This window comes from Peromyscus californicus, unplaced genomic scaffold (assembly GCF_007827085.1).
Source record: "Peromyscus californicus insignis strain IS unplaced genomic scaffold, ASM782708v3 Scaffold_12__1_contigs__length_115047231, whole genome shotgun sequence".
Lineage (NCBI taxonomy): Eukaryota > Metazoa > Chordata > Mammalia > Rodentia > Cricetidae > Peromyscus > Peromyscus californicus.
In genome coordinates, this window is record NW_026294413.1 from 87,248,749 (window position 1) to 87,264,795 (window position 16,047).

Genomic DNA, 16,047 nt, shown 5'->3' on the forward strand with positions numbered 1-16,047 from the left:
GGGGAGGGAGGTAAGGAGAGAGGGGGTTGGAGGAAGGGGTGGAGGGAGGGATGGAGGCAGGAGCAAGCCTGGAGGCCAACTGGAGGCTCCCTCTCAGCTTGCTCCAAAAAGGAACTGATATCTGTCCCAGAGTAAATAGAAGGACAGTGGTCTGTTTAGAGCCAAACTCAGTTCAGTCTCACCATCATTACTGACCATTCTCTGGAGATGCTGAGGAGAGCATGGTAAGCTTCCACTCCCATAAGACTGGACAGGCATCTTCTGTGAATCTGCTAGAGTGTCCAGAGAGCTTCCAGCCTCAGAAAGTAAACTCGGCCTCTATGCTTCTTGAAGATTCCATGCCTGTCCTTAGCTGGCCTCCTCTTCTGGAGGACAACACAGGCAGACCTGGCATCACCACCTACGGGCAGAGAAAGGCCCTGACAAGGCTTGGTTCAAGCCCCCCACTCCCACCCTCACCCCTTGCCTCAGAGACACTGCAAGAGTCTCAGCAGAAGCTGCATGGGCTCTGCCTTCAAGTCTGAGCCAGCACAGTGGCTGTTCTACTTGCTTCTTGAAGTTACCACCAGTGTAGGGGACCAGCCCCCACACTTATTTACCCCAGGAACTCTTAAGGAATGAGGGATAAGAGACTTAGTTAGAGAGTTAAGAAGCAGAGAGAAACACAGGATAGACTCGGGAGGGCCTGGATCCTTATCCAAACGGGCCCAGAACTTTATTCCAAAGGTCTGTTTATAACAATGCCAAGGGGTGGAGCAAAAGACCTCCCTCTTGCCAGTTATAGTCACCTGGTACCCAGGCCCGTGGTCCAATCAATCTCTTATGCAGTCCTTCTGGGTACAGCCACTAGGAAACCTAGTGGGCTCCAACACACAAGGCAAATTCTAGGTCCTACCAGAGACTCACTGTTGTTCACGGTCATTTCCTTGAGGGCCAAAGTGAGCTCCTCTAGGCAGATGGCCACTTTGGGCTCCTTCCCTGGAAGCTCTCAAAACCCCTGTGTTTGCCCCTTTTTTACCATTGCAGCGCCAGTGTGTTGAATATGCCTTGAAAGCACGCCCCTTAAGGAGATACATCCCCAAGAACCCCTACCAGTACAAGTTCTGGTATGTGGTGAACTCCTCGCCTTTTGAATACATGATGTTCGTCCTCATCATGCTCAACACACTCTGCCTGGCCATGCAGGTAAATATGGAGATCACTGTGGTGACCAAGTCCAGGTGTGCCACCCAGCCCTGTACCCCCAGATCCTGAAGGTGACATGTTCCATCTCCAAGGGAAGGGGTTTGACTTTCTGACAAGCCTGGATTATAGTGTGGTCACAGTTTACTCTGCCTGACCGTTGTCATGGTAGACACATAAGGTACTTACGTTTGGATCTCTCTGGGTGATAGAGCTGTGGGGAGTGTTTCCACAGAGCCTGTGTGTGGTATTCAGTCTGGATCCTGGGACCCAAGAGTGGCTGAGTACCAAAGCCTGATGCCACACAGGCCTCAGCTTCTGTCCTTACCAGCTGGTGGTCTTGAGAATCTTACCCCGAGCCATACTTTACGAGTAATGTGGGAAATCTTCCACGCCTACCTCAAGCCAAAGGATTCTGCTGAATTATTCAAGTCTGGCACTTTGAAATTATTTTTAGATTTTTTTTAAATTTAATTTTATGTGTATGAGTGTTCTGCTGCTGTGTGTGCCTGGTGCCCACAGAAGTCAGAAGAGGGGTTTTAATCCCCTAGTACTGGAGTTACAGATGATTGTGAGCCATCATGTGGGTGCTGGGAACCGAACCCAGGTCCTCTGTAAGAGCAAGTGCTGTTAACCTTTGAGCCATCTCTCTAGCCTTCATGTCTCACACTGTGGTCTAGACCTGTCACAGTGGTTCTCATGTTATATTTCTGCTTCAAGGGGCTCCCAGTGTGGTAGTGCAAGGTTTGATAGTTTTCTGAAATATCGACCTCAATTCCAGTGACTTCTTGCTGACCCTGACCAAGTCAGATTGCAGAGCAGTGTTGACAGTGACCCCTTGAGCAGTTACTGTCGGATAGCTATGACACTGGGTCGGGAAGCAAGAACCAAGCTCTACAACCAGAGTCTGCCCAGGCTTGAAGAACTCAAGCCAATCAAACCCCCAGTTCTTTGACAGGTCTATAGTCAAACACACATTTTCAGACACGTTCTTAAAGTTAAAAATGAAAAGGTCTGTATGTTGATCTAGGGGAAGGTGTAAAGGCTAGGTAATACCACCTTTAATAAGACATAAACCTAAATAGTATAAGATTTATCACTAATCGAATTCTACCTTTATCTGTAGACATTTAGGTGGTGTCTGCAATGTGTTAGTCAAGGACCTGAGCATCATTCCCAACAGAGAAAGGGTGACTCCCCCTTACCTTGAACTGAAAGAATGGACATGTTATTTCCTCCATCGTCCAATCATTCTCATCGTGTTATGGACACACACACACACACACACACACACACACACACACACCCATATTTTGTGGAAATTCACCATATGACCTTGCAGTACTGGGTTGAGTTGCTGGGAGAGGATGCTGTACTGGAGGGTGGGAAATGCCCCCAGGGTGCAGATGGCAGGGGACCTCCCATTATAAGGATGTGAGATCATGAAACTTTGACAGCAATTACGTCTGCCTTTATCCACAGCACTACGAGCAGTCCAAGATGTTCAATGATGCCATGGACATTCTGAATATGGTCTTCACGGGGGTGTTCACTGTTGAGATGGTTTTGAAAGTCATCGCATTTAAGCCCAAGGTAAGTTGCTGGATCTGCTTTGCAAAGGCTGCTGTTGAATGACCCCAGAGAAGGACCTGCTTCCATTTAGCCTTGTGTTGCTGAATTATGCTGAACTGTTCTGGTAGCTAAGTAGGTTACCACCTGAGAACACTAAAATCTGATTAGGACGTCTGTATACATATGGGAAAATAAATGGGTAAAACCAAAACCTTATGAAAACAATTCTGAGAAAAAGAGAGGAGAGAATTGGGAATTTGTAGGCTGGTTATCACTGTAAACCCTGGTTCTCTGTTTTTGAATAGCATGTCGTGCTGTCTCAGGAAAATGTAGCTCATTATCTGAGTACTGGGGGAGTGTCTGATAATCATCAGAAAGAGTTTGACCCTGATTTCACTCTGAGATCTCTAGCACGAAGACAGCTTCTATTTGTGGCTGGTCTGTAGCTTCCTTTTTACCTTTTATGGAAAGTTCTGGGACCTTCTTACTGCTATACCATCTTCTGTTTGTTGGATTTAGGAAAGCTTCACTTGTTTGTAAGGAAATGAGGCATGAACTATGTTACACTGTGTTGAAGGAATGATTGCATTGTGCCTTCTTTGGGAAGGAGTCAGTCCAGCCCCACAAAGCCCAAAGACTGTGGTGTTGTGACAAGCCATGTCGCTTGGCATCAAGGAGCACAACATTGAGACATCTGAATCCGATCTGCAGTCCATCACAGCTTACTTCACTGCCCCCCCACCACTCTTTCCTCCTCTGTGCTATGAGGAGACTCACAGTCCAGTTGCTGGGGGCTGTTGTGGAGAGTGCATGTTTAACCTTCAGGGTTTTAAGGGTGCCTGGCACGTAGCACCGTGCTGGAGACTGGTACTGGCACCATCATACCATCACCACTACCTTCAAGCAACAGTGTTCCTTTGCTCTAAAGCGCTGGACTGAGGAGCCGAGATGAGCTGACTTGGCCGGGGAGGGGTGAGGGGTTGGGCGGGTAGTCTCCTTCCTAGCATAGACCCTGACTCTCAGAAGAGAGAATGACAGAGCCTGGTGCCTAGGTGTTTGTACTCTGTGTGGAGTAGCCAACAAATAGGGTACAGCTTCAGAAATGGTTGGTTTCATGTACTCTACAGTTATCCAGAATTTGAATTCCAGCCTGTTCCTTTCTTTAATTTGAAGTAATTCTTAGGCAATCTTTAATCGGATCTTTGCGGACCAAAAAGAAAGGACATTTGTAAGTGATTAATTGGGGTGATTGCCGTGGGGTCAAATTTGGCACCTTACGCATGGCCAGATGTTACGTACTGTGACTTGTCCATACCTACCTACATATACATTCCCTCCTTTTCCAAATTCATCAGAACTTCCTTGGGGACCTTGGTTTGCTTCTCTTTTGCCTATACTTCTTTGAACAATATCTGTCTGAACTGATGGGAAAGGTTGCAGAGTCAGAACGTGGAAAGTTCTTGAGAAATGTACGTGGAACAGTCCCATGGATCATTTCCCAGCAACTCTGTGCCATGTCTTCCTGTGCCTGGTGATTAAGCTTCTGCACTTTTTCAAAACATGTGCAGGCGGAGGAGAACACACGTACCCCACAGCATGTGAGCATGTGAGAGTGTGTGTTTGTGTGTGTGCATATGTGTGTGAGTATATGAGAGTGTGCATCTGTGCACATACCCTCTAAGGCCAGTGTATCAATGGCTTGTAGCACATTGCTTGGCCCAGTGAGTTTCCAAGCCTGGAAGGAGCATCAGGCGTCATGTGAACGGATAGGTAACACAGTCACACAACAGAAGCTCGTTTGCAGTCAGTGCTAATAGATCAGAGCATTTAAATGGTGATTTCTACCAACAAGTACATTGCTTTGTAGATTTGCTCATCAAGATATTTTCATGGCCCCAGATGACCTCAAATTATAATCCAGAGAACCTTTACAATAACAGCAGTATCCTTGCTCTTGAAGAGCAGTGTTGCTGTGATGTTTCATATCACTTTGTGCCAAACAGTGAAGGGAGAATGGATTCACCAAGACACCGCTCTCTTTCCTGATGTCTCTCTTGGCCTTTAAACCCCATTCTTCTCATTGGTGAGCACTAGCCAAACCATGTGAGAGTGTTTTCTTACAGAGTAGCTGGGGAGGGTCCCTCTGTCCTAGTTGGTCAGGTCAACAGGCTACCTGTCTAACCTTATGCACTCCGGGACCCAGCCCTTGAAATGGTGCCACCACATTCAGGGTAGGCTTTTTCACTTTGGTTAACCCAGTTAAGAAAATTGCTCATAAGCTTGCCAACAGGCCAAGCTAATCCAGATAGTTCCTCATTGAGCTGCTCTTCTCGGGGGAGTCTAGGTTATGTTCAATTGACAATTAAAACTAGCAGTCTACAGAGCGAGTTCCAGGACAGCAGGGCTATTCAGGGAAACCCTGTCTCAAGAAAAAACAAAACAAAGCAAAAACAAACAACCAAAAACTAACCAACTAGCACAGTAACTTAAATGTCAGAGTCAGAAATATTTCTGAATAATAAAAGCCATTACATGTGGCTGGCTGACATGTTCTTTTCAGGCATGTAGAAGCTAAAGAAGGGAAGGAAGGAAGCCAGACAGGAAGGGAGGGAGGGAGGGAGGGAGGGAAGGAGGGAGAAAAGATTTGGTTGCTGGCTTCCCTTGAGAGGCCCTGGCTTCAGAGCTCAGTTATGGAAGAGTATGCCGCTCCTTCAGCCGGGAGGGTAGGTGGGAATGGGCCCGGTGTGTGGAACCATGGTGTCTTCAATGCAGGAAGGGTGAGGAGCTGAGTCATGCTGCCAAGGCAGTGGTTTCATGAAATAGGAGGCTGCTAAACAGGGAAGCAGTGTGTGGGAAGAAAGGGAGGGCTGGCATTTCTGCCTCCCCTGGACTGTCAGCGCCACCTGGCTCGAGCCTTGAACCCCGGCCCCTTGTAACATGAAACCTCCTATGATGCAGACATCAACCTTTAGTCTGAGCTGTAAGGATTTGGGCACCATTTTGGAACTGTGGAAGATTTTCTTAATCTGTCAGATTTCTTTTTTTGTTGGTTCATTTGTTTGCTTGCTTGTTTGTTTTTCCAGACAGGGTTTCTCTGTGTAGTTTTGGAGCCTGTCCTGGATCTCGCTCTGTAGACCAGGCTGGCCTCAAACTCACAGAAATCGGCCTGGCTCTGCCTCCTGAGTGCTGGGATTAAAGGTGTGGGCCACCACCACCCGGCTAATCTGTAAGATTTCTTAAAAGTTCCCAGAGTGTTAGGCCCTTACCTTGCTGATTCTAAGGGATGTTATCCACCACAGTGTACCAGAAAAGGATCCATGAAGACTGTCTTATACACAGACAGGGATGACCCAGAGTGGGAAAACACTGATCATTGTGGGAATAGAACAGGGCTGCAAGAGGGGTTGCTACGCACTGCACATGAGTGAGGTATGGCTGACGTCCCGCAGATCCATCAGGCAAGATGAGAGAACAGCAGAGCATGTACTACAGGGCCAGTCAGGAAGTAAGGGAAGGGACTCAGTCTTTGGCTCTATGTTTTGTAGTCTAAGTGTTGGATTAAGGAATACATTCCACCCAGCAGGAAAGTCTGTGAAGAAAAGGGAAGGACCTGTTTGTCAGCAGAGTCTGCAGAGAACTGTTATTACTCACTTGCCACAGTATGCATAATTTAAAAGGACTCTGTAATGCTGGAGGCAGCCTGTGACCCAGCTGCCCTGTGTGTCAGGTGCTGGCCTTGGGAAGGAAGCAGAAGACTTTCTTATATCATGGAGCCTGCCCTTTGTCCTGCCTCTGACCACATGTTTCACATCACAAGTCCATACCTCAGGGATGCCTGTCTTCTCTCTGTTTGGCCAGCTGAGAATCCTGTATTCATGAGAAGCAAGCTAGGGAAATGGGAGCTGTACTTTTAAGCAGACATTCCTGGTGGATTGGCCGTAGGACAGTTTGTCAGCTCCTTGAAGTCTCTGAGAGAACTGTGAGCAGCAGCCAGGAAGCGGCAAGTGTAAGAGACACCATGGCTGTAGCGGAGAGACCAGGAGTAGATCAGAAGTCACTGGCGTTGGGTCTGGGAGTCATTGTCAACAGTACCAAAGGGAAGCAGTGAGCGTCAGTCAGAATGAATGACTTCCCGTCGAGGGGCGGGAGTGCCGTTAATAGTAAATAGAAAGACATCCAACTCCGGTTGTTAGGAGTCAACATGCCCACCTTTCCCATAGTACAACAGAAGGCCGTGGTTCTGCAGAAGCTTCCCCTAGCCCTGCATTTGGTCACAGGCTTCTGGGCCTTGACACTTCAAAACACCTCCTGTTCTGTTTTTCTTGATTTGTCTGTAAATGTACCCACTGTACACATGCTGAGCCTCTCTTTCTAGAATTCAGACCTGGATTTTTTATTCTTAAAACATGCTCTCCCTTTTCAAGGTAGAGGTTGGCTTATAGACAGATCTTGACAGTATACCCCTGGCAACTGGAAGCTTCCGGCGCTGTACACAATGTAACCCCCGCCTCCAGTGTGGCTTCCTAGGGGGTGTTGGGAGCCAACAGGCACCAGTTAAGCATGTAGTGTGAAGGTCTTCAAAGGCATAAACCACCCAGAATATACATCTACATTTGAAAGTCACAAGGGCATTAGAACCGACATAGATACAAGGACCTGAAAACTGGGAAGCAGGAAAAACTAGGGTATGAATTTGTGGAGAAAGACATGGCCATGTCTCAAACGCTGACTGGATTCAAGGCTCTGGGTGGCTGACAGGGTTGGTGGAAGGCTTTGGAGTGGTAGACCTTCTGGATGAAGGTGTCAGAAAGGTGCAGTCAATATGGTAGAGTATAGACAGTCAGAAGGACCTGGAAAGCTCCATGAAGGAGCTGGTATTTGTCTGAGCTCAAAGGAGGAAGTGGATTTGAGCCGATTAAGGTCAGGGGAATTACAGAGGTATCAGGAGATGGGAAAGAGCCGAGGAGGTTGTTGGGGGGTCTAGAAGAGTCCGCTTATCTTGGAGGATGGAAAGAGCAGAGAAAAGCAAGGGACGAGGTAGAAGGAGGCCATTGGCCATCTGAGATCTTTGAAGCATCCCCTTCATCCTTCGGCGTTCTGTTTCCCTCCACAGAACCTGCCTTGGCTTGTCTTTACTCCACAGTCAAGAGTTTCTCTGCTCAGGGCTCTACCATGAGGCTCTGTGCATCGCTCTGCCCGTCTCCCTGTAAGCTATGACCTTTAGATGAGTCTCCCTATGTCCTCTAAGGCAAGAGCTCTTGGGAATCCTGCTGCACTGCGTGGCCTGTGATCTTTGCTGGACTACTGAGGATAGGGGGAGGCTGACAGTCTGGTGACTTGAAGTGAGAAAACAGAAATGAGGGGCACCTGGAGACTCTTGAAAGTATGGGGGAGCCTCACTCTTTCCTCAGTTCATGAGAGTTTGGGGTGGACACTCTGGGTATCAGGGCAAGGTTACCCTCTATCTGCCCAGGGCCATACGTCTGTGGTGTGTGTGTGTGTGTGTGTGTGTGTGTGTGTGTGTGTGTGTGTGTGTGTGTGTGTGACTGACCATTCTTACTCATGCCCTCTCTCACACACACACAGGAGCACAACCACTCCTCTGTGCCCCTTTCCACCAGTGGACAGTATTGTTGTCTCCCCTTTGGCTTTCCTGACCCCTTCCCTGGTTGCTATGGGTGCTGTGGGGACTCGGATGTGTCCCCTCATATGATCCATGTGATGTTCCCTTCATAAGTGCTCATAAACATCTGCCCCTGCCTGCTCTGTCCAGGGGTATTTTAGTGACGCCTGGAACACGTTTGACTCCCTCATCGTAATCGGCAGCATTATAGACGTGGCCCTCAGCGAAGCCGACGTAAGTATGCACCTGTGTGGCCTGCGTCCTCTCTCTCCTGTCTGCACATTCTCCTCCCTGCCCTGATGTGGCATCACCTGGACAAGTCACAGATCCCAGTCACACTTGATCGGAAACTAGACATTTCCTCACAGAGGCTGTGGGGAAGAACCTTCTAGAGTAGAGCCTTAGCCCAAGGCCTCTGCAGACACAAATCACCTTTGCAGGGCTGACTCTCTGGCACCATTGACCCCAGGCACTAGTAGGCAAGGTAAGATAGGGTGTCTCTGGTTGTTCCATTTGCTCTGTCGAAATCCATCCCAAGTGACGTTATCTATGACATGTTTGTCTTGGGGCGATTTTTCAAGTGGTCCAGTGGCATATTGTTAATGGTGTCCTTTTCTTCTTTTTTTCCTGTTGTGCTTCCTGTCCTCTGTGGCTTCTGAATGCTTGCCTAACAGCACTATTTCACTGATGCATGGAACACTTTTGATGCCTTAATTGTTGTTGGTAGCGTCGTTGATATTGCTATAACTGAAGTGAACGTAAGTAGCAAACTTTGCGTCCCTTGACGTGATTGTGTTCATTAATTCTGACACAGAAGAGACGAGAAGGGCCACCCATGAATCTCCATGTGCATAAGAATGGCAGGCACTAACTCATTTTAAAAGACGGAAGTCAGTTTGAAGTCTCCCATCCCTTGTCCATCAGTTCCCCTAAAGAAACGGAGACATAAGCATAGAGCTGCCACTTTGAAATGAAACAACTATTTTTAGAAGATCGTACTCAAGTCTTAACTGTGCTGTCACTCTCTAGCTGGGTAACCTTAGTAGAGCTCCTGACTGCTTCGCGTCCCAGTTTTTTCCAGCTATAGGATGGAGTTAGTAACGTGTGCCTTGTATACCCACATGGTGCTGTGGTGGCACAGGAGACCCCTACAGCCATGCCTGGCTTTGAGGTTGTTGCCGACACTGCCCTCCTAGCTATGAGCCTGCTCTGAGTCTACCTGGTGACACTGGCCCTTAATCCCCCAAAGAGTGTTGCTGGTATGTGTCAGGAGAGAATCAGCGCCCTCTTTGTGACATGCAGTTTATTCGTGACAAGTGAGCACGTACGGAATAGGTAGAGCAAGCCCCCGCCACAGGCAGTCTGACGACTCAAACCTCTTCAGAGTTGGAGAAGGGGAGCACCAGCTTCCTCAAGGGAAGGTCAGAGGCAGGCAGCCAAGGGCCCTGTCCATTGGCCGGTACCAAGTTCATCAGCAGGCTTTAGTGGATGTCATTGTGTATGTCCCTCAAGGCGGTGAGCGGAGCTTGGGGAAGTAACGTTGTGTGGTGTCGGTTTTTGCTCTGTGTTGCTGGGTCCAGTGCCCCCTCCTGCGCCCCCAGTGCTCTGCTCTGCCTGGCTGACACGTGCAGGGCTGAGAATGGTCAGATCCATCCTGGTGCCCAGACTGCCTGTACCAAATAGGAACAGTGATATTCCTTGATACCCCCATGCAGCCAGGCTGACTTTAGTCCGTATGGATGGTTGGACAGTCACCAACCTGGTAGTTCCAGCTCTGCCTCAAACTTAACTTATTGGACTCAGGCTTCGGTTTCCTCACTTAGAGGTCCAGCAGAGTGAGTATATCTGCTGGGAATAAAATTGTGTAAATCTTTGTGAAAATACTTATTAAAATAGTGGGTTATGAAGACACACTATTATTCATGCAGTTTTCCTGTGTACTGTGTAAAATGGACTGTAAGACATTACCATGGCCACCAGAGTATGATATAAGCCCCCTCACACCAAGATCCATGATATGCTGTGTCAAGATACTGAGATGACATTTCACTAGGCCTGGCCTGAGTACACACATCCCCCATCCTCCTTAAGCTGAGACTTCTATAAATTCAACTTTACAAGACATATGCTATAGGCAGCTATAAAATTGCCATTCATGATATGTAAATGGCATCTGGGTGTAAAATAATCTGGTGTTACTGCAAGAACAAGAGGACCCTCCCTTGGCTGTCATGTGGCATCACATCTGACTGCTTTAATCATCTCAAGGCATGTGAAGTATCTATGATGTGTATCAAGGAACTTCCCATGGGTCAGAAACAACCTATGACAGATGTTGACATACCATAAGTTGTTGTCTTAACAGACATTTTAGGTGCTATGAGCCAGAGGTTATAAACTTTTATTTTCTGGGTACCAGGATGTAGCTGAGGCTTGTTTATCAGCTAGACACCCAGCTTTCTCGTGCTGCCTACCGGCTGGCTAGCTAGTATGACTTGGTACACTCAGAGGCAACACCTGCTTCATGGGCTGTGAGCTGGCCCCGCTCCTCAACTCTGGCTTGGCCTTGCCTGTCAGTGTCTCGGGATGGTCCTACTTCTCTGTGGATGGGGAAGGTCTATGCTTGAGTGTCTAGTTAGCAGTGTATGTCAAATGTCTGTGCAAGGCCTCTTTCGTGATATCCAGCTTTGGTTGAAGACTCACACAGGGGAGTATTTCCAGTCCCCAAACCTGCTGTCAGTCAGTGACCTTTCCCCGACTAGCTGTATTCTGAGACCAAACACTCCTTAGCCTTGGCCTTGGCAGTTTTCCACCCGGGGTTACCTACGGAGATCTGTGTTTGTCCACTGTCCCTAGATGCAAAGGTTATGCCCCCTGCTCATTTATTCCATCTTCAACACCAGTTTTACTGGACATCTATCGCTCGTAGGCCTGGAGCTAGACTCTGGGAATAATCAGCAATGTGAAAAAACAAAAAGACAGAACATTCTTATTCTCTGACGTTACAAATATTTCAGGATGGGAATATTTATTCCTACACGCTCCCTCTACACACACACAGTTCCCCAGGAGAGCAACGCATGTCACATCCCCGGTGGCCTTGACTCCTGATGTCCAGCATCAACTGAGCATGAGTACCCATGGTCCATTGTTGGCTGGTTTGAGTTGCCATTATCATCATCATCATCATCATCATCATCATCATCATCATCATGTTTTGTGATGTTTAACCTGCCATGCTCTCTCCCCCAGACTCTGTTGATCTTCCTTTTCTGTCGCCTAATTGATTTTTCATGTTGGTTTTATTTTTAGAAAATTGTAGCGGCAAGTATATATAATCATATATACGGTGAAGTCGTTAAGCAAAAGCACTCCTAGAGACTGTATACTTGGTTTCTGCTTTCCACCTCTGGTGTTTCACTGAGTTCCACAGGACTTGCTAAGGATCATCCGTGGCCATCTAAACTGTTACTTCTCCCATGTGTCCTTGTCCCGGACCAGGACCTGGGCGCAGGCTTGCTTGGTCAGTCACACTGGCTCTTTGACTTGCTAACACAGCCTTCCAGAATGAATGATCTGGCCTGGAAAATGAGAACTCTAGCTTGTTTGTGGTCTTTGCAACAACAACAAAAAAATGCTGATGGCCCTTTGCATTGTCCTGGTTGCATGCTCACCTGGCCCTTGCCATCTCTCTGTCCTCTCCATGCTCTCCACCCTGTTTGTCCATGGTGTGACGGCTTTCCTGGCCCTGTCCCCCATCACCTTTGGTTGTCATATCACCCAGCTGCTGAAATGGTGGATGACACCTGAGAGCCTTACTTTGCTTTCTCTTTGGTGCCTGTTTGTTCTTTGAGTTCTGAAAGGATCAAGCAACAACTTTTCTGGCCCAGGGATGGCTGTTGCTGACATTCAGTCTTTTTCCATCCCATTGTTGCCCGGGAGAGAGTGGTCTTTCTTAGAAACTGCGGCTGCTTTGTGTTTAAAGTCTACAGGAGCTCACTCTCAGATCCTAAGAGTTGTTGCTGCCTCGTGAAGTACCTGGCTTAGACACTGTCTCCACCATTTCATTCAGCTCATTGTCAGGATGAGGTGTAACAGTTCAGCTCTCAACTCCACGTGGTAGCTGGGGACCAGGCTGAGGAACATGCGTGACCTTGCAATAGCAGAAGCTACTGAAGCTGCCTGTTCCAAATCTTTAGGTGACAATGAAATTCTATTGAACATGGATCACCCAGGTCCTTGAGGCCATTCTTGAAAAGAAAGGCAAGACTTTCCTCTGCTTCAGGTCCTCCAGTGTTATCCATGGGCGATCTAAAAAGTTGAGCATAGTGCAGGTCACTAATCTCCTTCACCAGTCCTCTACCTTTCCATTCCCAGTGCTCCTCTATTCGTTAGAAAGAAGATAGAGGTGGAGATTAATCCCCTTGCATCCAAATTCTGATCCCTGATCACCTCCCAAAGACTCTACGCAGCTATAACAGCCCAAGTGGGCTTTTCTAATGGCCCGACTCTCTGTGACTACTCTGCTGCTGTGAGCTGTCTGCTGAATACGTGGCCCAACCTTGCTGTGGGCTAAGGACCGAAATTCTCCACTCTGAGACCATACTAGAATAACTCGGTGGCTTTCAAAATTCCTGAAGTGTAAAAGGACCCAGATCAGTTTAGAAGATCACTTGGGTGGCATGTGGGCATTAGTGACTTTTATGGAGCAGCCCAGGACCAGAGCAGCTGCCCCCTCTGCAGGTGGAGCAAAGCCATCCTAGGGGCCTTCTGGTTTGGAAGAGATTTGGTCAACCTGCATGGTCCCCCATCCATGTCAGATACGTCCTCCCCTACTGCAGTCCCTCCTGCCCTGCGGTGTGTGGTGGCAGGGGCGACGAGGTCTCAGGCCACTTGGGGGGTGCATGCAGCCTGATGTGCTGTGTTCTTTCGTTTCTGTGTTGTGTGGTCCACCGCTTTGTCTCCTGACAGATGCTGTCTCCTCTCCTCCCCCTTAAACAACAACAACAACAACAAAGACCATTTGACTAGATGTTGTGGTCCACACCTGTAATCCCAGTATGTAGGAGTGGGAGCAGCTACGTAGTGAGTCTGAATTTAAATTTAATGATTGATGATTGCCATCCTTCAGATACACTTAAAAAGATACACATTTCAAAAGTCAATTTAGCCAACTTTTATCAGCCAGAGGAAGAGGATCCCAAATGGCCTGTCATGGAGCAACACAGAGGAGGCAGCAGAAGAGGGTGGCCGGAAAGAGCAGGCTTGCTCCGCTCTTGCAGACCCCACATAGGTTACGGCATTTGGTAACAGTTGTCAAGGGCTTTCCCTGCCCTCTCTAGTCCTCTGAGCACAGACCAATGGAGGTGTGCACACACACACAGCTACACAGACTCTCACATGTGTACAGTCTAGCTGCCTGGGCAAGAGTGAAGCCTCCTCTCCACAGCCCTTAGGGGAGGGTGATGTGGGGGCAAGAGTGCTGGGAAACTAATACCTGTGTACGTTAAAGCCTTAAATTAAAAAAAACAACAATAGCAAAAACAACCCATGAGCTAAGCTAGGCATAGTGGCTCACACCTGTAACCCCAGAACTTGGGGGATAGAGACGGGGAGTCAGAGTTTGAGGCCAACCCAAGCTGCACAGTGAGAGCCTGCTCCCTGTCTAATGAACAAACAAACAACCAGCCACAGAACCATCCCTTTAAGGCTATGTGGTTACTTCTAGGGTGAGGTGATAAAGGAACTAACAAAATTGATGGACCCTGAGTTCTGACACGCTGACAGCAGAGCTCCTGCTCTGAGCATCCATTCAGGTGGCCTAGAGCCCTGTTTCTGGGTCCAGAGCAACTGCCCAGTTACAGGCATCCTCAGATGTAGTCAATCCCATTTTTTTTTCTTACTAAGGTCCATAGAATTCTTCTCTTTGGGCTCAGGAATCAGCATAAGAACCAAGCCTTTCTCCATGTCCCCAGGGGAGGAAGCATCTACTGGCTACCCCCTCTACCTCCCCTGCGTAGTTTTACTGTGTGCGGTGGAAGTAAGCCAGCCTCAGGGCGACCCTGCTGCCTCAGTGGAGTGGCAGTGGCCAAGAGACAAGAGGCTGCCCTTCCTCCATTCTTGCTTTTATTATTTAAAGATGCTTCCTGGTAGGGAAGACTTGCCTCCTGCATGTTTGCGTTTTCTTAAGCAATTCCCTGCAGGCACTGTTACTATGGTGAGCATTGAGTGCAGTGAAGAAGGGTTCAGTCCTCCTGGAGCTGAGAAACAAATGAGCACCGTTCACTGGTGGATTCCTAGGTCCTGGGCACCAGGCACACAGTTGGACCTGGCTGAGGCAGAACTGCTGGGGCTCAGGCAAGCTAGCCCATGACGTTCTTCCAGAGTGCTTGCCCGACTGGGGCCAGGCTGAACTTCAGACCAAGCAGAGCAGGTGGCTGGAGAGAGGCCTGCCTCGGTCCCTGTCACTGACCAGGCCTTCCAGCCCTTCAGCGGAGGCATTGATCCAGTGGAGCACATGTAGTCCTTAAGTGTGGGGACCACAGGCAGAGCTACTGTTTCCCCCATGGCTGGGAGACCTGCTACAGGGGGTCAGCTCCTATGACAGAGCCAGAGAAGCAGAGGTTTCTCTGGACCTGTCTTTAGAGAGCACTAAGGTATGTACCACAGTCTTTGACCAGTCAGTCGCCTGATACATCACACCTCCGGGAAGAAGCTAGACTAGAATAGTCTGTCTGTGTTCCTCTCAATGGCTGTCCCCACCTCCGGTCCAGTTCCAGCATGAGGCCCTGGTGTGTTCTCAGGGAGGAGCAGCTGTGTTGACCAAAGACATTAACTACCCACTGGTAAAAAGGGGGGAAATGTCTCCTGAGCCCTTGCTTCCTTCCACCCGCATTAATACATTTCAATCTTTGATTTCTTAAAGCCAACTGAAAGTGAAAGTGTCCCTCTCCCAACTGCTACACCTGGGGTAAGATCAGTGACTGGTCCCCAGGGGCTGGGCCGTCCGTCTCCTTGAGTTTCTCTGACCATGTCGAGTTTCCCACTGGTGTTCTGTATTCTCCATGATCGTCCCTTCCAGAGCGGTGTCTGCAGTGGTCTGCATCCATCATCAGTGCCCAGTACTCTCGAGCAGCCCAGCATTCTCCTCTAACACAGTAGAACACGTGGACATGCATGTGCTGTGTGGATGCAGTTCTCTCCCCTCCCCCGAGCCCTGTGTTGTTAGCATGTGACTTTTCCTTTCCTCATGTCATGCTTTTTGAGGTGAAAAGGCCTTAGAAACACATCTCCAAGTTCTTACCTCTGTCACCCTCGCGTCTGTTGCTGTTTTTCTGAACGTGTTGCATGTTCTCCTTCCCACTGGGTTTGACCTCTCCATGATAACCCCTCAGAACTCTGAAGAGAGCAATAGAATCTCCATCACCTTTTTCCGTCTTTTCCGAGTGATGCGCTTGGTGAAGCTTCTCAGCAGGGGGGAAGGCATCCGGACTCTGCTGTGGACGTTCATCAAGTCCTTTCAGGTAAGAGACATGCCCGTCGGGACTTCCCTTTCTGTCCTTCAGGACGTATGTAAGTCAGGGATTGTCATCTGTCCTGGAAGACCCCCAACTCCCTCTGAGTGACCACTGTGTCAGTAGTGATTATGGGCAGAAATAAGATCCTGAAAC

At 48.6% G+C, this 16,047-nt stretch overlaps 1 protein-coding gene across 12 annotated transcripts in view; it reads left to right on the forward strand.

Annotated features, from left to right (window-relative positions):
• Cacna1d (calcium voltage-gated channel subunit alpha1 D) overlaps window positions 1–16,047 on the forward strand; it is a 301,997-nt gene that overhangs the window by 245,279 nt on the left and 40,671 nt on the right. For 7 of the 12 annotated variants that reach the window (XM_052733756.1, XM_052733760.1, XM_052733764.1 and 4 more), the window contains 5 exons: window positions 1,027–1,185; window positions 2,665–2,775; window positions 8,528–8,611; window positions 15,303–15,347; window positions 15,772–15,900. In XM_052733756.1, coding sequence (XP_052589716.1) covers window positions 1,027–1,185; window positions 2,665–2,775; window positions 8,528–8,611; window positions 15,303–15,347; window positions 15,772–15,900 — 528 coding nt within the window. Of the gene's footprint in view, window positions 1–1,026; window positions 1,186–2,664; window positions 2,776–8,527; window positions 8,612–9,051; window positions 9,136–15,302; window positions 15,348–15,771; window positions 15,901–16,047 lie in introns of all 12 variants that reach the window. The other 5 variants (XM_052733766.1, XM_052733759.1, XM_052733765.1 and 2 more) reach the window with 3 other exon arrangements.